The 21382-nt window shown below is 59.8% G+C and overlaps 1 protein-coding gene across 3 annotated transcripts in view; it reads right to left on the bottom strand.

Moving 5' to 3' along the window:
- The window catches only part of LSM14B (LSM family member 14B), a 9914-nt gene extending 4786 nt beyond the window's left edge, over positions 1-5128 (bottom strand). Inside the window, exons 1-4 of one of the 3 annotated variants that reach the window (XM_037060009.1) lie at positions 4796-5128; positions 2862-3025; positions 1874-2003; positions 909-1076 (exon numbers count right to left, since the gene is read on the bottom strand). In XM_037060009.1, the coding sequence (XP_036915904.1) occupies positions 909-1076; positions 1874-2003; positions 2862-3025; positions 4796-5105 (772 nt within the window). In that variant the 5' untranslated portion in view covers positions 5106-5128. The remainder of the gene's footprint in view (positions 1-908; positions 1077-1873; positions 2004-2861; positions 3026-4795) is intronic. The other 2 variants (XM_037060011.1, XM_037060012.1) reach the window with 2 other exon arrangements.
- Positions 5129-21382: the final 16254 nt, after the last annotated feature.

The raw sequence follows: 21382 nt of genomic DNA, 5'->3' as shown, positions 1-21382 counted from the left end.
GGGGGGGGGGGGGGGGGGGGGGCTGCACAGAGGCTTCGTATTTCACCGTTTCTCCCCATGGGACAAGAACCAGGGGAATTCCTCAACCAGATCCAAGTACCGCCAGAGCTGACTGGACCCTGCAGAGTCCCTATGAGGGGCACTGCCCCAAAGCGCCTCCTCTGGCCCATCACAGCCTCCCCTGAGCTACACAGCTCCCAACTGCTGCCTCACAGCTGGACAGCCAGCACGGACAAGAACCTTGGGCCTGCCTGCTTTCTGTGATACGGGCGGAGCAGTTACAGTCTTGCCGAGGAGTGGCCTGCAGAGTCCCAAGGACAACAGCACGTGCAGAGTAACTTGAAACAGGGAGAAAGCATTACTCCTTGGTGGACTTCAGAACACGTGCAAAGCACGGACTGATGGGCATTGTCCTGGACGTCTCCACCACTTGCGGGCGGGGTCTGCCTCTGGTCACATGTGTGAACACAACTTGGGCAAAATGGGAAGAACCACCGCCTGTTGAAGCCCAGACACTCCCACCTGGACCGCTGCTGGCAGACAGGGAGCGCGGTGCAGCGTGAACAACCCCGGTCACCAGGCCCACGCTCTTCACCTGTCAAAGGCTCAGCGGGTCACCCCACTTGAAAGCAGCCTCCCTGCGTACAGCCTGAGCCCCAGAGCAGCGTGCAGGCTGCCCCACCGTGCAGGCCCCGCGGCAGCGGCAGGCCTCGGGAGACGGCTCCTGCTCGGGAGGTGGAGCCAGGAGTTGTGCATGTGCAGACCAAGCCGGACCCCCGGCTCTCTAACCCTCCTTCCACTCAGAAGTTGCTAAATCAGCGCCACGTGCTGAACCAGAGACGCCGCTTAACTGGCCCACGGGCTCGGCACTCTGTCACAGCCAGTCACTGCGGTGGCACACGCTTTACCCCTCGCTCTCTGGATGGCAAGACACTGTGCAGTTCTCCAAACTGCCGTACCCTTGGAAGCGAGCTGGTGTGGCTCTGAGGACATGTCAGGCTCTGAGACAGGCTGTGGAGATGGAGAGGAGCTAGGGCTGGAGGCTGCGGCTGAGGCCGGAGGGCTTACCAGCTTCTCTGAAAGAGGAGAGAGGAGAGAAGAGGACAAAGAGAGGGCACAGGTAAGTAACGAGAAACTCGTCCTGTGTCCAGCAGGCTTGGAGAGGGCCGAGCGTCCGTCCCAGGACGCTCTGCTCCCACAAACCTAGTCTGGGACACGGGGAGCTGGCCGAGAAGGGCGCTGCCACACCAGAGGCAGCAGCGACGGCAACGGGGCTTCCCGAAGCAAGGGCCCCACAGAACCGCCGAGGGCTGGATCACACCCTGTCGCTACAGCGGGACTTGGTGCCGAGGCTGCCCGCTCCACGTTCACCCGCGCCGCAGAGCTTCAGCCAGGGCTGGGCGGGCCTCGCTCTGGGCGTGTGGGCAGCCTCGGCCCAGGGCTATGCCACCTGGAGGAAGGGGAGGTTCTGAGCGAGGTGCTGACAGGGGACCGGAAGAAAGCGGCGCTGGCGCTGCGTTGGGGCCTTACGTTTACGGGCTTACAGACGGGTGGGCAGGCAGGTAGACGCACTGTGATCACGACTGGCAGCTGCCAGGCCTTTGAGGCAGAAGTGCCAAGGCCTCCCCCAGGCGAAGCCGACACCCACGCGAACGTGGGTTTGGGTCGTCTGTCCCAAAACTCAAGACTGCCACCCCTCCTCTCAGCAGCCCCATCACCTAGCACTGCAGTGTCCGGCATTGTGCTGAGTCGCGCACTGAGTGTGCCCTACAGGCTGAACGTGACAGGAACTCGGTGGCCCCCACATGGAGCTGAGGTCCTGCTTTCTAGGGGTCAGAGCGCAGCACTTCAGCAGAGAGAACGGGGTACTCACCTAGACCCAAGGAAGCTGCGTACTGCTGGCTGAGCAGGGAGCTGGCGGCCAGCTGGCTGTAGGGCGGCATCCCTCTGAAGGGGCTGTAAGGCACGTGCGGCTGGAAGGAGGAGCCCGAGCCCAGGGAAGACTGAGCAAGGGGACACACCGGTGAGAGAGGCGCCAGGAGCCTGGAGAGCACTGTCCAGGCAGACACGGCCGCCTGATCGGCCACCTCACTTCCCAGGGGCTCAGTGGCTCCCAGGAGGTCTCTGGGAGCTCAGAGCTGTCTTCTCATTCCCTCCCCAGCCCCACCTGCCCAAGCAACTCTCATTGGAAGTCTTCCCCAACTCAAGCCTTGGCCCTACTGCCTGCCACCAGCTGGTCAGTGCTCTCTGCAAGAGGGCAGAGGGCCCTCCTCGGCTTGACCTGCCCCCACAGGAAGGGGCGGAGCTATGGCTGGGGAAGGACTTACAGTCCCCCAGGTGCAGCTGGGGCTCCCTCCACCTGCAGAGAAGCCGATGCATACTTAGCTTTTAAGTCAACCCAGGCTCCCTGCTCACCCTGGGCAAAACACCCCCTGGTGCAATTTACTAGGTGGTCCCCAGCATTACAATTTACCCTCTGGGCAGGGTCAGGAGAGCAAGCCTGCAGGCCCAGCTAGCACCTTCTCCACCAATGCCACGCACACCACACCACTGGGGCTCTAGACTGAGCCGGCCAGCAAGGACGGACAAACATGACACCCAAGAACAGCCTCCCACCCCCCGCACCTGGCACCAACACACACACGCACCGCCTCTCACTCCTTTCACATGCGACTGTAGACCCTGGGGCCCAAGGCTTCCACAGCAACACCGACAGCCTTGACAAAGACTAAGCAGCTGGTCATTAAAAGGCCATTCCACCAGTCCAGTATTCTGGCCAAACACGTGATGACAGCTCCCCTCGGACACCAGCACCTCGGAGGAGCCACATGCCCCTCCCCGGCACAGGGCCACGCACTCACTTGGACGATGGCAGGGTCCTGAGGGAGCGTGTGCGGCGCTTTGGGAGGCTCACACACTGTGATGTCTTTGATGTCGCTCCCCCGGAAGATGATGTACTCATAGATCTCCTCTCGAGGAGGGGCCGGCCTGTCCGTGGGTCGGTCTTCAGTGCCAAAGGACCTCACTGCGGAGCACAGACAGATGACATCAGTGGTGTCAGTGACATCCGCAGCCCCGTGCATCCGGTCAGCCTCTGGGGGCAACCCCTGCCTGGGGTGCCCTCCAGGGCCGAGTTGCTGCATTGTTACCACTCCACCCTCGGTTTCTGACAGACAACACCTGCAAGACCCCATCAGCAAAGCTCCGAAAAGCTATGGGTCACAGTAACAACAAGGAACAACCCCTCCGCCTGGCAGTCGCAGGAAGCCAGGTTGCCAGGCACGAGCACAGAAGGCCCAGCATCCGCCACAGCACTAGGTCTGCGCCCAGGGCTGAGACCCCACCAGCTGCTGTCCGACCACACACCACTTCCCGGGATGAGCGTTTTCTCAGGAGAGAACCAAACAGACTCGCACACAGCCAGCCTGGGAGGAGCCGTGGCACAAACAATGGCAGGGAGGGGGGAGCCCAGAACTTGACACCCACCCCCAGCTTCTGTCCAGGAAGGGACCTCGCTGCGGCTGCAGGAGCCCGGCTGAGCCCCAGCTCCTGCCTGGGGGCAGCCTCTGTCTAGAACCTAGGAACAGCCCCTGCTGCAGACCAGGCTGTTCTGGGTCTCCGCTTCTCCACCTGGGACGACACGCCAAATGGAGTCGACTGTCCAGGACATAGGCGCGCGTGCACCTCGTGACACGAACTACCTCCTGGAGAGCACAACCCAACAGAGAACTTGAGCGCCTGGCTCTGCAAGGAAACGCGCTCCAGGCCTGGGGCCCCGCGGGCTGAGGTGCGGGAGAGCTCTGGCTTGACCCCCAAAGGCTGAGTGTTGAGTGCCGGTTCTCCGGCCCATAAGACCCACCCCCAGCCTCTGCAGACCGGGCTGCACTCAGCACTCCCCTGGAAGAGGCAGAGAAAGGCACTCGCCATCTTTCCTGGAAAATGCAGACAAAGAAACTTTGAGGCCCCCTCCTGCCTTCTCGAGACCGGGGAAAAGCCACAACGCAGTCACTAGGGGAGGGTCAGTGGTCCCCTGGGCGCACAGAGACAGGCCCGTCACTAAAGCGCAAACCCTAAGGCCGAAAGTGCGGCGGGGTCGGCAAACAGCTGCAAGTGGGAGCACTCGAGCCAAAACGCCATCCTGGCGGGCGGCTCCGCTCAGACACGGAATTAGTTCAGGCTCCAGGCCCTGGCTGCTTAATAGGTTCCAGAAGGGCTCACAGGAGCCCGCTCTCCTCGCCCCCCAGCCCTCAGGGGAGGACCCGCGGGCCTCCGGCCCCTCGCCCCGCCCCCGCGGGGGCCAGGTTCCCGCGCCAGCTGCCCCTCGGGCAGGTGGGGAGGAAGCCGCAACCGACCCCCACCTGCAGAGGTGGCCTGCGCGCAGGAGGCGGCGGCGCCGCGGGCCCGCCCCGCCTCCCCACCCCGGCTGGGCGGGCGGGCCGCACACAATAACCCCGTGGCTGGGGGAGACCATTGTCCCGACGCGCCCCGGGGAGCGGAGTGGGGGCCGGGGGGCGGGGAAAAGGGGCCCCCGGGGGTGGAGGTGGGCGGGGGGCGCCCGAGCCGCGGCGGGTGGGGATGCCTGGAGGGTAGGGGCCTGCGGGGGACCGTCTGGAAGTGAGGGCCAAAGAAGGGAGTGGCCGGCGGCGAGGGCCGGCCGGAGGCGGGGGGAGGGGCGGCCGGGGGTGGAGGCGGGAGGAGGAGGAGGCCCGGGCCGGGGGCCTGCGGGGGGCCCCCGGGGTGGGGACGGGCTGTTGGCGGGCGGGGTCGGACGGTTGGGGCAGCTGGGGGCTGCTACCTTTGGCGAGCGCCACGGTGGAGTTGTCGGTGTCGATAGTGTAGAGAATGCCCTCGTAGCGGATCTGCGCCTTGGATATGAGGCTGATCTTGCTGCCCAGGTACGGGGTACCCGACGAGCCGCTCATGGCGACGGCCGCCCGGCCGGGCCCGGCCCGCTCGCCTTCGCGCGGTCGCCTCGCCGTCCGCTCCGCCGGCGCGCCTCCACACCGCCGCCCGAGGGGCCCGCACGGGGACCAGCTAGTGAGTGGCGGCGCGCGGCCGGGGTCTCTGAGGGGAGCGCGGGGGAGGAGGGGCCGCAGCAGCCACATCCGGGGCCTCGCGCCGCCACGCCCCGCCCCGCACGCTCGTCGCCCATTGGCGCACTGCTCTGGCCGCCCTTTAAATATGGCCGCACCGCCCGCCTGGGGGCGGGCCCACGCCCGCGCCTGCGTAGCGAGCCCCGCCCGCCGACTGGCTTTCCCCCAACTCTCCGCCTCCCACTTAGGTCGGCTCCCGGCGGGCCCCGCGCAGGGTGGGAGCACGAGACCAGGCGGGCTGACCTAGGGGAGGGGTGGGAATCGGGTGTCGCAGAACGCGCGTGCGCGGGGTGGACGGGCGAGGGTGGTGGAGCAGGGTAGGTAGGCGGAGTGGGGGGTACTGGGGGCGGGGCGGAGCGCGCGTGCGCTGGGCGGAGACGGAGCTCTAGGCCCCGCCCGCCGCGCGTGCCAGCTAGGACCTGGGTACCCCGCGTCTGAGCGTGCAGACAGCTGTGCTGGCTTCGGTTTTCTTTCTGCGGATGCGTGCTCGCACCTTTTTGCCCTCCCTGGGCCAGAAAGTTGACCAGCCGAGTTGCGTCCCGACCCCTCCCCCTTCCCCAGCACCTGCGGGCCGGGTTGGGGGGTTTCCCTGTCCTAGGCGATAAAGCGTGGGGATTCCCTGACTTGGGGGATAAAGTCGGGGTTGGGCGTCCTTGAGCTGTTGGTGGGGGTGAAACCGGGGTGGGGGTGGTCCCTTCCCCACAGGGCGACGGCGCAGGCCCCTGTTTGGGGGGGCAAAGTCTGACGGTAGGGGAGGTCTCTGTCCCCGGGGTGAAGTTGGGGGCGCCCTCCAGTCGCGGGGCGCAGCTGTAGGTAACGAACACTTCCGGCACGTCAGTTACTAAATAAAATGAGCTGAGTGCTTCTTCCCTTTAACCCGGCCCCTCCCCCAAACTTGCACTGACGTTCCCTGTCCTTAAAATAAATCGCACCGCCTCTAGGGCCTCAAAGCCCCGCCTAATCTAACCTGCTAGTCGCTTTGCTTGGGGCTCCGGAGGCCCGGCCCGGCCCCGCCCCTTGCTTGTGAAGTGGAGGAATGGGCCGCCCTCCGGGAGCTCAGACCCCTCTTCCCTGCCCAGGGCTCAGCTCCAGTAGTGACTGTGCGTGCGCCGTGCGCTTGCTTTTCGTCTACCTCTCCACTGTGCACATTAGGTCAGGGGCCCCTGGAATCCTGGAATAAATATTGGAAAAAAAGCTTAGTGGGTGGTGACCAGTATTTTATGAAAATAAAACAGGATGAAATAGAAAAAAATCAGGGAGGCTCCTGCATAGAGTGTTGCTGTGTGAAGCGCTTATTTCACTTTTGCCTAGTGTTGAAGTGGGTACTTGTTTAAGATGTGAAACGTGTTTCCGCGTGCTAGACAAAAAGGGGACAGCGGCCTCAGAGAGCTCCTCCACCAAGCAACACAGGGGCGTTCTGACTCCCCTCTTTTAGGACAGTCCAGGGGAGCAGGCCTCTGCCCTTTGTGAACCCCTTGTCCCAGCAGCACCAGGCAACATCCAGTAAAAGAACAGTAACGGGTTTGAGAGAAGGGTGATTTAGAAGAGAAAATGGAAAACTCTTCAAAGCTGTCTGCCAGAATGTACATGTATGTTCCAGAGTTGCTTTTTGGCTCCCGGAAAGTCCTGCTGGTGAAAATGGGGGCAGCCAAGCCCCAGTAAGAGAGGTCAGTGATGGGACTCTCCCTTCCCCAGGGGTGCACCTGTCTGGTGCTGCCCCAGGTCTCTGGAGCACCTCATGTCCTCCTTGCCCCCACTTTCAGGTCCAGATAATGACATGCCCAAGGTCATGGATTCGGGGTCTGTGTGTGTTGGGGGTGGGGCTGCATTCTTCACTAATAGAGCTGATTCTATCTTGGAAAAGGGAAGTGGACCCAGAGCCCCAGGACCAGGTGGGTGGTCTTCCTTGGAGACCTCCGAGGGCTCATCAGGGTTCTGGGTGTGAGTGTAGCTGAGTAGCTCCCTGAGGACGTTAACCGCAGTGGAAATAAGTAGGCAGGGCAAAGGCTAAAGGTACCCACCGTGCACAGATCCAGAAATGCCGGCCCTGCCGTTCATTCCATGGTCTGCGCAGAGTGGAGGATGCTTTCGAGAGGTCGGGGAAGGGGGCAGGTGTTGTGCCGTGACCTAAACTTGACCCAGGAGCCAGTTGATGTGGCCTGTTGGGAGACACACCTGCCTGGCACCTCCATCTGAAACAACGGCTCCCAGTGCCCACCCACTTGGGGGTCACTACGCCTTAGACTCCTGAGCAGGGGGTATGGCTGAGAAGCCGGAAAGCCTGGGAAGGCCAGGCTCCTGCCTCCGTTTCTGCAGTCACCAAGTGGAGATTGCAGTTCTCCCGCCTGTCTCGCTGGTGGATGTGAGGATCCTGGAGGACAGTGCCTGTGATGGGCTCTGAGAGGGGCCAGGGCCCCCCATCAGAGGCCTGGCCAGGTCTCCACAGCAGCCACGAGCTGCTTTGTAAGTGCCTGCCGTGTGTGTAGGGCGTGGGGAGAGGGGAAGCAGCCCCTAATAAAAGCAGCTGTGATGGTGTGGATCAGGGACCCTGCCCTGGGTGCCATCACCAGTTTAGCTGGGGTCACGCAGCCAGCGTCCTGCAGTCAGTGGGGGGCACACATCACAGAAAACCCTTCTGTAACTCAGACATACAACTTCAGAAAGAAGAATGCACGACTGTGGATTTCACGGGTATTGATGCTCAGTGGGAACAAAACAGAACAGGTGAGTCGATTCGAAGAAATGTCAGTAACAGGCCGTCCACAGACACACAAGTCTGGGCAGCGGTCTGAGGTGTCGGATGAGCCAGCGAGGCAGGACCTGGCCTGTCCCCTCCTCCCCTTCTGGACCTGGCACAGCGAGGGGCTGACGCTCACACCGCCTGGCCCAGCCAACAGGGAAGGAGTGGAGGGATCACAGTGGGCTGTGCCTGGATGTCAGGGATGGCTTCGAAGGTGTCCCTAGGAGGTCACTGGGCAGGGAAAGGGCTGGGAGGCCCAGGGACAGTGGATCAGGGCCCCTAACCCGAGCTGTGGCTCTGAGTAAAGACAGGGGGGAGGGCGGAGCTGGTTTTGCACCAGCAGGAGTTGTCCCTGGGTATGACCTGCTCTAGGACCCTGCGGAAATCCAGCCCCTCCCGCACCGGGCCTGCAGCTTCCTGCACCTCAAATCCTCTCCCCCTTCCCCTTCTCTACATTTCTCTCTCCACCTCCTCCTCCACTCCCCTCCCCTCCCCACCCCCAACCGGGGCACGCCCTCACCCAGCTGCTCCCGAGCAGGTGCAGCCGGTGCAGCCGGGATGTGGGAGGCCGGCAACCGAGGGCGCCTCCAGCCCGCCTGCACCCCTGTGGAGCTCCTTTGCTGGCCTCCACCGGCCTCGGACATTGCCTCCCGGTGGTTTCCAAGGGGAGAGGGGAAAGGATGACAGAGGCCACCGAGGCCATAGCCAGGGGGAGGAAATGGCCTGTGGGGCCCCCAGCGGTCCCCTGAGCACACTGCCCCATGCACCAGGGATGGGTTTTATTTATAAGAGATGGTCCCAAAGACTGAAAGGCAGTTCAGATGGTTTGTGGTGGTGTCTGTGCCGATGGAAGACTCTGGGGCACTTCACCCGAGTAGATCCAGCAGAGAGCAGCCAAAGAGACACACGTGGAGAACGAAGGGCCGGCTCCAGGCAGGCCAGCATGCAGGCCATCAGAAGTCAGGCCGGCAGTCCCTGGGGCCCCATGGCTGGGAGGGGCCTGGGGTGGGGCACTTTCAGGGCAGCCAAGGGTTCTGTTTACTCAGGTGTACACGTTCCACTTGTGAAAGTCCATGAAGCTGAACACTTGTGACCAGAGCACTTTCGTGCACACGTGTTACCCTGGAGCCAGTTCTTCAGCCTCCTACTAAGTGGCCAGGACAGCTGGTGTGTGCCGAGTCCCCTCTGCCAGCCCAGCATGCCTGGCCTGCCTCCAGCCCTGGGAGGTGGGACATGGCACTTCGGTGGCCAGGAAACTGGCCTGGCCAGGGTGCTCAGCCAGGGCCACGCAGCCAGCACATGGCAGGACTGGGACTCTGGAGTAGCACTCAGCCTGGGGGACGCAGCAGCAGCGATGTCTGCCCCCCGAGGCAGATGGTCCTGAGGTTGTAGCTGGACACTGGAAGGGGATGGAGACAGGGCTGGGGGAGGCAGTGAGCTGAGAGACACCCTCCTTGCATTCCATCCTCTCTCAACCCCAGGCAGAGGGTGCAGGACGCGAACCCCAAGGCTGGACACCTGCCTGATAATTCCTGAGTGCCAGTGTGGCCAGACCGCAGCCCTGACCGAGAGTGGAGTCCTGTGCAGGTGGTGGTGGTGGCGGAGGCCAGGAGAGACAGTCCAGGCTCCCCAAAGCCTGTCCTCCCCGGACGGTGTCCGTCTGTCTTGGTGGTGTATGCTGGCTGAGCCTGGCAGCTTCTCTGGGGTACAGCCCCTCTCCTGCATCAGCCCAGCTATGTGGTGACTCAACTGGTCATAAGCCTGGTGGCCTGGCCAGGCCGTGGGGACAGCTCCAGAGAGGCACCTGTTGTCTCCTGCGGAAGAGGGTTGGGCATTGCCTCTCCAGGGGGCAGAGGCACTGTCTGAGGAGCCAGACTCTGCATTTTGCCCCTTGAAATCCCCGCCCCCAGGGGTCCCAGGCTCCCAACCAGGGTCCTGCCCTGCTCTTGGCATAGCAGTCAGGCTCAGCTGAGCACCCAGCTGCCTTTGAAGTTCACCTATGAACTTCAGTCCCTGTGGCTCTAGCCTCTGGATGGGAACTTGAGTCTTTCTGGCCTTCCGCCTGCTGCGAGGGCTGAGGCCCCTTGCAACCTCTAGTGAGACTGGGACGCCCCTCTCAGTTTGCAGTTGTTTGTTAATTGCCCTGCTTGTCATTATGTGGCTAAGTTACTGCAGCATTGTTTACCGCACTCCAGGCCCATCACAAACAACTGAGTCAGTTTGTATCAAGACCCTGGGCCACTGCCAGCTCCTGCTGGCCCCCCTGCTGGCCCCCTCACCAGCGCCTTCTTCCTAGTCATCCGCAGGTGGGCCGGCCTGGCTCGTGTGCACCCCCACACCAGGGACGGAGCCTCCTCACTGACCTGGCACAAACCATTCACCCCTCCGCTCTTGGCCTCAGCTCCTCCGGTCTCCAGGAAGCAGGGGCGAGGTGGAGGTAGGGGTGTGAGAGGGGTCTGGAGGAGTAGCACTTTCTAGAAGGGAAAAGAGGGAGCAGAATTGCTGGGGGGGACCATTGCTGGGGGTATGCCAGCCCAGGGGGCAGGGCCGGGGCACCCTGCCCTTGGGAGGGGACCCTGCTGGTGGAAATAGCTGCCCTTGTGCCCCCTCCCTGCTCAGCTGTGGCTGGGGGCACTGCGAAGAGCTGGAGCCACCAGCTCCCCCCACCTCTCGCCACTGGGCAGGCGTGCTTCTGGGGAGCTATGTGAGCCGCACTCCTGTGCCTGCCTGAGAGGCCGTCAGCACTTGTGGGATCCATCCCCGGGGGAGGGACTGTCCTGCCGCTGTCCCCGGGCCCATCCTGTGAAGGGAGGCTGGCTTCGACCCCGCACAGACTCTCCGGAGCAGACGGGCCTCACCTGCTGCTGAGTGGGAGGGACCCTCCCTCTACCCCGGGGTTGACATCTGGCCCACGAGGAATGAAAACAAGCGTCCCCACGAACCCTTGCACACGCGTGCTCACAGCAGCACTATTCCACAACTGAGAAGGACCCAAGTGCCCCTCCACGGACGAGCGGGTGAGCCCTCTGTGGCCCACCCACGTGGTGGAATGTGACTCAGCCTCGGGAAGGAACGAAGGGCCCACGCCAGCCGCAACGTGGATGAGCCTCACTCAGAAACGCGATGCTGAGCCAGAGGAGCCTGTCCCAGAAGGCCATGCTCCTGTCCTGCGAGATCCCATTTCTATGAAGAGTCCACAGCAGCGAAATCCACAGAGACAGAAAATCAGTGGTGGCCAGGGCCTGGGGACAGGGAGGGTGGGGAGCGATGGCTTAGAGCAGGGGCGGCAGGCTCATTTCCATGGGGGGCCAACCAGTCTCGCCGTGGCCTTCCGAGGGGCCGAATGCAGTTCTGGACTGTGTGCCTGTAGCTGCCGCCTAACAGGTAAGCGAGGGCTCAGCACTGCCCCCGGGTAGCAACCAGGTGCGGGGCTGGGTCAGACAAGGTGGCTGGATTCAGCCCTCGGCCCATGGTGTTTGCCGCCTGTACATTAGAAGGACACAGTCATGAAAGAAAATTTGGGAATTGTGGAAAAAACACAAAGGAAAAGGGAAGCCCCTGCAAGCACCCATCCCCGCTCTGGTCTGCAGCCTTTTCCTGGAGGCCCAGGACAGGGCCCACCTGCTCGGCAGCTGGTGGGAGCCCGTGGGAGCCAGTTTGGCTTCTGAGCCGTGAAGTCACTTGGTCCCGGTGGCCTGTTTCGAGCCTGAGCTTTGGTTCTTTCTCCCACAACTCAGGTTGACCATGGAGATCCAGCCGGGTATCCGGCTCCTCGTGGGAAGACTGGACCCTTGTCCACTCCGGAGCCGGCTGATGTTGCTCTATATAAGCTTTAAAAAATAGCATGTGGGCCCTGGCTGGTGTAGCTCAGTGGATTGAGTGCGGGCCTGCGAACCACACAATCGCGGTTCGATTCCTAGTCAGGGCACATGCCTGGGTTGCAGGCCAGTTCCCAGTGGGGGATACATGAGAGGCAACCACACATTGATATTTCTCTCCCTCTCTCCTTCCCTTCCCCTCTCTCTGAAAATAAATAAAAATATTTTTAAAAAATTGCATGTGGGCCCTGGCTGGTGCAGCTCAGTGGACTGAGTGATGGCCTGTGAACTGAAAGGTCGCCGGTTCGATTCCCAGTCAGGGCACATGCCTGGGTTGCGGGCCAGGTCCCCAGTAGGGGATGTGTAAGAGGCAAACAATAGATGCATCTCTCACATACTGGTGTTTCTCCCCCCCTCTCTCTACCTTCCCTTCCCCTTCGTCTAAAAGTAAATAGATAAAGTCTTTTTTAAAAAACACCATGTGGGGTCTCAGAGCTGGACGTTAATTTGTGAACTGTTTCTGAACTGGCCAGCCCACTTTGGTGGCACCTGGGTGACAAAGTGACTCGGGCATGAGTCTGGGGGAGGTTTCCCTGCGCAAGAGGACCTGCTTTTCTCCCCGAAAGAGGAAGCCCCCTGGCTTGCTTGTGACTTCTGACCTCAGACTGCACGGGTTAGGGGTCCCGGAGGAGGGTTGGCAGCATGCCCCCCACACCATGTTAGAGCAGCCAGTCCTAACCTCCGTGGACTCGAGGACTGCTTAAAGAGACTTTTCAGAAAGCAGGCAGCTGCGTCCGCCAGAACGAGAGGTAGAACTCCCAGAGAGGCCGGGCGCCCCTGAGGCACACCTGTGCAGGTGCGGCCCGTGGGCATGCGCAGTGTGGAAGGGTGAACCCCCCACTGTGTCTTTTCACTAACAATAGCAAGCACCTGTGTACCCACCCTCCTGCCTAAGAGGTACCAGCACCCCCAAACTCAGGACTCTTCCTCAAGAGGGTTCTTCAGTGGAGACCTTTGCTCAGTCCATCCCCACCCAGCCTGGCTGAGCTCCTGCCCTGAGTCTGGGGTGCCTCTGGCTTCGGTTCCCCAGGGGTGTGAGGAGTAGGCACCTTGGGGCAGGGGTGGCCACCCAAGGTCCAGCTGGTTCGGACCCTTTCAAGCAGGGCCTGGTTTTCCAGCCCGGGGCATTTCCTGGGTCTGGACACCAAGGCAGGGCTACAAACTGCCCCCCCCCACACACACACACTGAGGAAGATTGTTATTAACTCTCACCAACACCTAACCGAGCAGGGGACCCTGACTTCTAGGACTGTGCAGGTCAGCCCCGGTGATAAAACCTACAAGTACAGCCCTGGCTGGTGTGGCTCAGTGGGTTGAGCACCAGCCTGCGAAACACAGGGTCTCTGGTTCGCTTCCCAGGCAGGGCCCGTGCCTGGGTTGTGGGCCAGGTCCCCAGTGGGGGGCACTCAAGAGGCAACCACACACTGATGTTTCTCTCCTTCTCTTTGTTCCTCCTCCATCTCTCTAAAAATAAATAAATAAATAAAAGGTTTTTTAAAAGTCCCTGTAAATATAGCCCTGGTTGGTGTGGCTCAGTGGATCAAGGGCCATTGTGGGAGCCAAAGGGTTGCTGGTGCCATCTCGAGTCAGGGCACGTGACTGACACTGCTCATGCCCACGGGCCACACCTGCACGGGTGTGCCGCAGGGCCGCCCAGCCCCCTTTTCTACCTCGAGTTGTGGCGGACGTGGCTGCCTGCTTTCTGAAAAGCCTCTTCAAGCAGGCCTCAAGCCCACGGAGGTTGCAGGTAGGGTCCCCAGTGTGGGCGTCTGAGAGGCAACCTCACATTGATGTGTGTGTCCCTCACTTCCCCTCTCTAAAAAGAAATAAATAAAATATTTTTAAAAACCCCTACGAGTATAAAATAAGCGTGTCCATGAGACCACTTCTGGAGCCCGAGGAGCCCCCTGCACGCCCGTGTTTGCAGCAGTGTTTACGGCCCTTAGAACGTGGATTTGGGCCCAAGCATTCATTGAGGGATGGTGGATAAACACAATGTGGTCCAGCCACACCAAGGAATACTATTCAGCCTTGAAAATTGGCCCTGGCCAGGGGCCTCAGTCGGTTAGAGTGTCATCCCGATATGCCGAGGTTGTGAGTTCGATTCCCGGTCAGGACACATACAAGCATCAACCAATGAATGTAAATGAGTGGAACAATAAATCAGCCCTTTCTTCTCTTTCTCCCCCTGCTTCCTTTCTCTTTCTAAACTTAACAAAAAAAAAAATTTAAAGGAAGGAACTCTGACACTTGTTACAACATGGGTGAACCTTGGGGACATTATGCTCAGTGATAGAAGCCGGCCGCAGAAGGACAAATACTGTGGGATTAGTCCCAAGGTGCTTCCACTTGATGGAAGCACTCGGAGTTGTCATACTCAGAGTCACAAACTGGAACGGTGTGGGGGCTGGGGGTTCTCGTTGGAACGGGGACAGAACGTCAGTTGGAAAAGGAAAAACTTCTGCAAATCTATCACACGACAGTTCACACAGTCTCAGGCAGGAACTGCATGTGCGCCGTGGTCGTGGTGGTAAATTTCACACCACTTTGTTTTTACCGCAATGAGAAGGAAGGCTGTCCCGAGACAGACGGCTGTGCCAGGGAGACTGTCCCGGCCGATGAGGCAGGGAGCTCCGGTCTGGTCCCCATGCTCCGACTTCTTGGGGGCCACAGGCACGTCGCTGGCTGTCTGGACCAGGGCTGCCTAGTCGTTCAGAGCGGGGGTTTGTTCCAGGCGTTCTGCTCACGGAGCTGCGTGCACACAGGCTCTCACACTCAGGAGTGACATCTGCAAAGAAGTGCGCACACATCAGTTAGCACATCCTCTGGACCGAACACACCCCTGTCTGAACAGACCGCCATTCGTTTATCCACAGCCGTCCGACAGCTTGGTTTGGGGTGGTCACGAGTGGGCTGCTCCAGCCGTCCGGCCCTGTCCCCCGAGTGCAGCCGCCCTGCTTCATGGTGGGGCTGGGGTGCTTTCATCCGCCTTTGCCCGGTGACCAGTCCTCCCCTCTGTCCACCGTGGGGACCTGCCTGTCCCAGTCTTTTGCCCCTTTTCGGACCTCGCCCAGGCCTTCTTCTGCCGGCTGCCTTCCCACCCCTTCAGTGGCTTCTTGCTGAGTCATTCTGAAGACAGTCTGTGTACCAATGTTTTCTTTGTAGGGTTCGGCACTCTGGGGGCTGGTGAAAAACCTTTACCTACTCCAAGATCAGAAAAGTAGTTCCTTCTCATAGTTTGATTATCTTTCTGCTCCCATTTAGATTTTGGATTCCGGGGAGGGAGGTTTTTCTGTATGGTGTGAGGTTTGGGTCAAGTTCATGGGCCACCCAGACGGGGGGGCCGCCCGTTGACCCGCATGAACATCCTCTCCTACTGCGGAGGCATCAACTACTTTGTCATAAATAGGTTGACTGCATGTACACATCCTTCCGGAGACTGTTTCACTCTGTCGGCCTCGCTACCTGTTCTTGCAGCGACACTCCACTTCCTTTCGCGCTGTGATGGCCCCAAGGGTGGGTAGGGGGAGTCCTCAGCTTGGTTCTATTTCAAGATGACCACGGCTGTATTTCCGTGAGAACGTTAGAACCAGCAGGTTGGTACGTCACATGAGCAATGAAAGTGCAATTCCTTGCACGCATGGTTTTCATTGCAGCGTATACATTTTGATGTTGTATCTTCTTTTTTAAAAATATTTTATTTATTTATTTTTAGAGAGAGAGGGGCAGGGAGGGAGAGAGAGAGAGAGAGGAAGGGAGGCACTGTTTGGGTCTCGCACACCCCCAACCAGGGACCTGGCTTGCAACCCAGGCCTGTGCCCTGACTGGGAATCGAACCAGCGACCTTCTGGTTCTCAGGCCAGCACTCAGTCCACCGAGTCACACCATCTGGGGCCAATGTTGTAGTTTCAGTGACAGGCAGTTGCAAGCACTTTCGAATTTCCCTTTGATTTTTTTTACTCATGGGTTGTGTAAATATCTCCAAATAATGGGAGTTCTCAGAGCTATCTTGTTGATTTTAATGTAATTTCAGTGTAACCAGAGAGCACTTTGTGTGATTTCAGCCCTTTCGCATTGGCCCAGCATTTGGTTCGTCCTGCTGAGTGTCCTGCGTGCCACAGCGAAGAACGTCTTGGGTGTTGCTTTGGATAAATACCGGTCAAACAGTTTACTGTATTGGTGGCATCATTTGTGTCCTGAGTTTTTTGCCATTGATGAGAGGTGGGTGTTAAAATCCCCAGCAAAAATTGTTGAATTATCTCTTTCTCTGTTTAATTCTGTCAATTTCAAAAAAAAAATGGACTCATGGTACTTTCTTTTTAAAAAATTTTATTTATTGATTTTAGAGAGGAAAAAGGAAATGGGAGGGAGAAAGAGTGAGAAACATGGATTTGTCGTTCCACTGACTGATGCATTCACTGGGTGATTCTTTGATTCCTCCAGGTGCCCTGACCAGGGATCGAACCCACCACCTTGACATATCAGGGACAATGCTCCAACCAACTGAGCTACCCAGCCAGGGCTAACTCTGCCACTGTTTGCTTCATGTATGTGGAAACTGTTAAAACTCCAGACCCATTGCTTCTCCTGAAAGTAGCACATGGACTGGTTGCTCCCTTTATTGATGCATTCCCTGCATTCATTGGTTGGTTCTTGTATGTGCCCCACCCCTGAATCGAACTCACAACCTCGCTGCATCAGGACGACACTGTAACCAACTGAACTGCCTGGCCAGGGCTTGCTCTTTTTTTTTTTTTTGGTGACAATGGCTGACATCCCCCACTTGTTTGTATACTGAGTAACCCTGGGCTGTACCCTGGACATTGTGAGCATTACTTTGCCTTGATGTCGGCGTCTCTCAGGTCAACTCAGGGAGTGTTGGTTTTACTGCTTTGTGTTCGTGTTAGCACGAGGCTGTGAATGACGTCCCTTGGACAGGACGTCAGACCGCACCTGAGGTCATTCATTCTCAGCCCAGCGGCCTGGAGTCTGCCCACACCTGTCCTGCAGTGTCACCTGGAGATGCAGGCCCTGTTTACAAACAGAATTTGGGGCCCCCTTCTCCCACTGGTCCCCTCTGGGATGCCCCCCGATTTCCAGAGCGTGTCCTTGCCCCAACTGTGTCTCCTATTTCCCTGGGCAAACAGAGGGCGGGTGTCTGGTTGGTGCAGTGTAGGCCCTGCCTGGCAGGGACTGTGGCCTGACTACAGGCTGCAGCGGTGGAAACAGGCAGCCGCTGCACGGTCCCTCCGCCCAGGCGCTGACTCCGCCTGCACCTGCCTGGCTGAGCGCACCCTGGCAGTTGCAGGTGCTGTCTGTGTTCTGTCAGGAGTTCAGTCTGTCTTCAGGAGGGCAGTTCCGCCCCCACGCCAGAAAGAGAAGTCTGGCTCCTCCATTTCCGGGACCTTCGAATCCCTTCTGCACTGAATTTGTAGATTTCGTTGGGGAGAAACAACATTTTGACAATATTGAGTCTTCTGATTCTTGAGCGCCGTCTCTTCCTCCCTGTGTATACTCGTTCTGTAGTGTCTCAGTCATGTTTTATGAGTTTGTGTCTATACATCTTGTGCTCTGTTTTACTGGTTTTATACTGAGGTACTTAGATTTTTTTTGATGCTCTTTTAAATGGTGCCATTTTACAAGGGTTCTTTTTTACATCTGAATGGCCACTAAGTGGCCAGGGCCTAATACGACAGATTTATTGACTAGATAGACATCCTGTCCAAGCGACAGGTGCTCGCTACGTGGACTTTGCTGATGACTGACCTTGGGCATTTCCCAGGGTGCTTTGCAGGGGCTTGGGCTTGGGCTTTGGAAAGGAAGCACTGAAGCTGAGTGAGGCGTGACGGACGCTAGGCATTAACCGCGGCACCAAGCCATGGCAAGAAACCACGGGGTGGGGGTGAGTGTCATGCTTGGTCCATGCGGCCTGGCAGTGACATGCCTTTCCAGGTAGGGGGACTCGGGATGCCACCAGGCCGCGAGAGGACTCACTTCATAGCGAGGCTGTTCCCAGCTTGCCCGTGGGTGGTCTAGGAGACATCTGGAGAAAGCTAGGGGCGGTGTCAGGAGAGGGGCACTCCCACCTGACCTGTGAAGTGCTCAAGTGCCCTTGGGGCTCCGCTGGTGAGGCCCATGGTGGGAGTCAGCCAAGAGAGTGTGGGTGAGTTGCTCACGTGAGGGTCACAGCCAGCCCGCCCCCGTGCAGATCTGGGTCCCTCTCGAGCACAGCAGACCTGCCTGTGGCTGTAACTCAGGAGCCAAGCTGACAAGAGACGACGTGGACAGAAGGGCCGGCCAGCTTCGGCCCCGCGGCATCTCTCAGCTCTAGGATCTGAGCCCTGGATTTGTGCCTGCCAAGAAGAGAGACCTTAAGGCGTTGGCCTGACCTTCTCGAGCTTCAGTTCCCTCTTCTCTGACACAGGCTCAGCTTGGTGTGGAGGGAGAGCTCGGCTTGACAGGCTGGTTAGCACAGTGGCCCCCTGAGTGGGTGGAGCCTTCACCACCTGGCAGGACTGAGGGGGGCCCCTCCAGTCTCACCAAGGCCAAGGCTCCATCTCTTCTCCTGCCTCTCACGGCCACATCCTGGGGCAAATGAGCCATCTGGTGTATCAGGCTGAAAAACTGTCATGCCCAAACTGACGTCTGCCCAGAACCTCACATGTGACAGTATTTGGAAACAAGGTCTTTACACATGTAATTAGTTAAGGATCTTGAGATAAGAGAGGAAGTGGGGGAAGAGAGGAGAGAGAGATTGATGTGAGAAACACATCGATCTGTTGCCTCCTGCACCTGTACCGAACGAGGGATCGAACCTGCAAACTTCTGGTGTGGGGGAGGACCCTGCAAGCAACTGAGCCACCAGGCCAGGGCTGAAATGATTTTGGGTGTACGGTGGGCCCTAAACCTAATGACTGGTGTCTTCATAAAATGAGCACCCAAAAAAGAAGCCCTGTGACTAGAATAAATGTCTGTTAAGTCCCCAACTCTGTGACAATGTTCTGAAGGCCCTAAGAAATGAATGTGTGGGCGTTTACAGGTGAGTTATATGTTTGTGAACTTGGCCCTGGTGAGTTATATGTTTGTGAACTTGGCAGGTCTGTATGTGACCAAGCACTGCTGGCTGGGGTAGGAAGCCCCCTGGGTGAGCAGGACGCTGAGAACCGGGCCCCCAGCCGCCATCTAGTGCATGCTCCTCCTTTTCCCCAAGAGGTTGTTTTGTTACGTAGTATTTGAAACAGACAACAAACACACAGGTCACAAGGGCAGACACCGCCCGTCTCTCTCTCGGCCACAGCCAGGCTGAAAGGATTGACTCTCGATTGTTATGATGTTTCTTACATTTAAGTGAGCATGCCTGGTGCTTTCTCTACGTTACTGAAAAGACAATGAACTTAACAGGGCTCACACGTCGGCTGCGGGCCCATCAGGCCTTGCCCGCTGCAGTGTGGCAGATGGGAGGCTGCACTCGTTGAGGGTTCTGCTCCCGGCAAATGTTCTTCCTTGTTTAAACCCGGTGTTTATATTCACCCTCGTTTCCGCTCCCCTCTCTTCCTTTTTATGGTCGTGGCGATTTTACTTTCAAGGTACAGAAGTCATAGCTGCTCAGGGCAACAAATGAAACCACACAGAGATATTCAAAGGAGATTCCCCGAGTCTCCAGGGCGACCCATTGACAGGGTGGCAGGTCTCCCCCTCCTCCCCCATCAGGGGAGGGAGGAGCCCCGCGGCTTCCGCACCACTGCGTCGCTCGCTCCCCCGGAGAGCACTAGCCAGCAGCACTGCCTAAGCCGTGCGCAGCTAGCACCTTTCCGGGAGGTGCAGAAGACACCCCCTCCCCCACAGGGAGCTGGGGCCATGGGGGCGGGGCCCCACTCGTAACCTCGAACACTTCCTGCCGAACTGGAGGGCGCCCCAGAGGACGCTGGGGGGTGATGTCAGCACCAATGCGGGAAGAGGCCTGGTGCAGAAGGGAGGGGCCCGGGCAGGCGCCCAAGGACGCCCAGAGTCCAGCCTTAGGAGGCCCCGGGGACCTTGCTCTACTAAAGACCTCTGGGGCAGCGGGAGTGGGCTCCGCCCCCCCGGCCGCACCCGGGGCCTGGGAGTCTGGGCTTCCCACTCCTGGGGACCTTGCAGCCCGCTGCCGGCGTTTCTGCCTGATTCCCATCTGTTCCAAGGACGTGTAAGACCCTGGGTTTCCCACGACAGATGTTGCACACGGGGCTGGAGGCTGCAGTCGTCCAACTGACGCTTTCGTTGGGCTCGCTCTAAAATTTTCTAATTGTCCACATTTCCGCTATTTTCAGAACCAGACCACACACCCGCGCGGCGCGGGACTTCCTTTCCTGACTTTTGGACGCTCAAGTTGAGGTGTACTAGGATGGATACAGGCAGTCGGATTGGCCCTGACGCTCTCCTTTCATGCACCTTTCCTGGGCTCCAGCCCCCACGGTTCCGTGTCCAGGAGCGCGCGGCGGGGGTGGGGAGGAGGGGCGGGGACATCGTGCGCCCGGGCGTCAGCACGCGGCTTTCAAAGGCTGCGTGGGCTGCCCACACCCGGGTCATCTCAGGGCGGTGCAGGCCCCACTCGCGGCGCCAACAACTTCCTCTCTGTGCGGAGCTCGGCGTCCCCGTGCCGCCGTCCGTGCAGCTGGAGTCCCGGCCCGTACCTTCCACGGCCCGGGGAGCCCTTTTCTTGAGGTTCTCCCCCCACAGAGAAGAAGAAAACCGCTGGAAATGTCCCGGAACACCATCTTTTGGTGGAAAACCAACATCGCCCCCCCTTAATAAAAAACAAACGCAGAGAATTCGAAGTATTTTATAAAGTGCTCGTAAACACGCTCTTTGATGACTTACAGGAAATAAAGGACGGAAAGGAGGCTGCGGCTGGCACCGGTCCCCGCGGTGCGGTCGGCTCCCTAAGGATCCACCACGCGCGTCTGGGAACCGAGCGGCCGGATGACAGGACGGTCACCTCGGGCGGGCCTGACTCGGGGACACCGTCCTCCCGCCGTGCCCCGCAACGTGCTGCGCGGGGCCAGGTCGCGGACACCCCGCGGGGACCGGTCAGGTCCGCGCTCGCCCCGCCCGGTACGCCGGCCACCGCCACGCCGGCTACTGCCTCGCCGCCACCGCCCCGCCCGGATTAATGGCGCCTGCCGCCTCTCTTCCCCGGCCCGCATCCTTCCCTAGTGCATGGACCCAGCGGGCGGTTGCTGGAAGGACTTGAGGGCTACGGAGCACGGCGTCCCGGCTCCCAGGCCCACCCGACCCCCCGTCCGCTCCCGTCTTCTACAGCCGCAGCCATTTTGGAGCGAGCGCAGACAAAGGGCGAGCCCCGGTGCCGGCCTCGCCAGGCCGCGGCCCCGGTGCAGCACGCTGCCCACCCACATCTACCCGATGGCCCGCACCAGAGTACTCCGTAGCCCCCCGGCGCCCACCACCCGCCGCTTAGCCACCGCGCCCGGCCGCCCGCCCGCGCCCCGGCCTCTGCCGCTCGCAGCCATTGGCCGCACCTTTTAAGTGCGCACACGGACCAATCGCGAGCCGCTGGGCGGCCGGGCGGGGGGGCGCCGCGACCAATGGGGAGGCGCTCAGCGGCGGGCGGGGGCGGGCGCGCCGCCGAGCCTGCGCAGTGCGCCGCCGCGGCCCTCCCGCCCCCCCGGAGCCGC

Source organism: Sturnira hondurensis, unplaced genomic scaffold, assembly GCF_014824575.4.
Source record: "Sturnira hondurensis isolate 20B ecotype Veracruz unplaced genomic scaffold, ASM1482457v3 Scaffold0011378, whole genome shotgun sequence".
Taxonomy (NCBI): domain Eukaryota; kingdom Metazoa; phylum Chordata; class Mammalia; order Chiroptera; family Phyllostomidae; genus Sturnira; species Sturnira hondurensis.
Note: the sequence above shows the minus strand (reverse complement) of the source record. Positions and strands in the feature narration are given on the sequence as shown.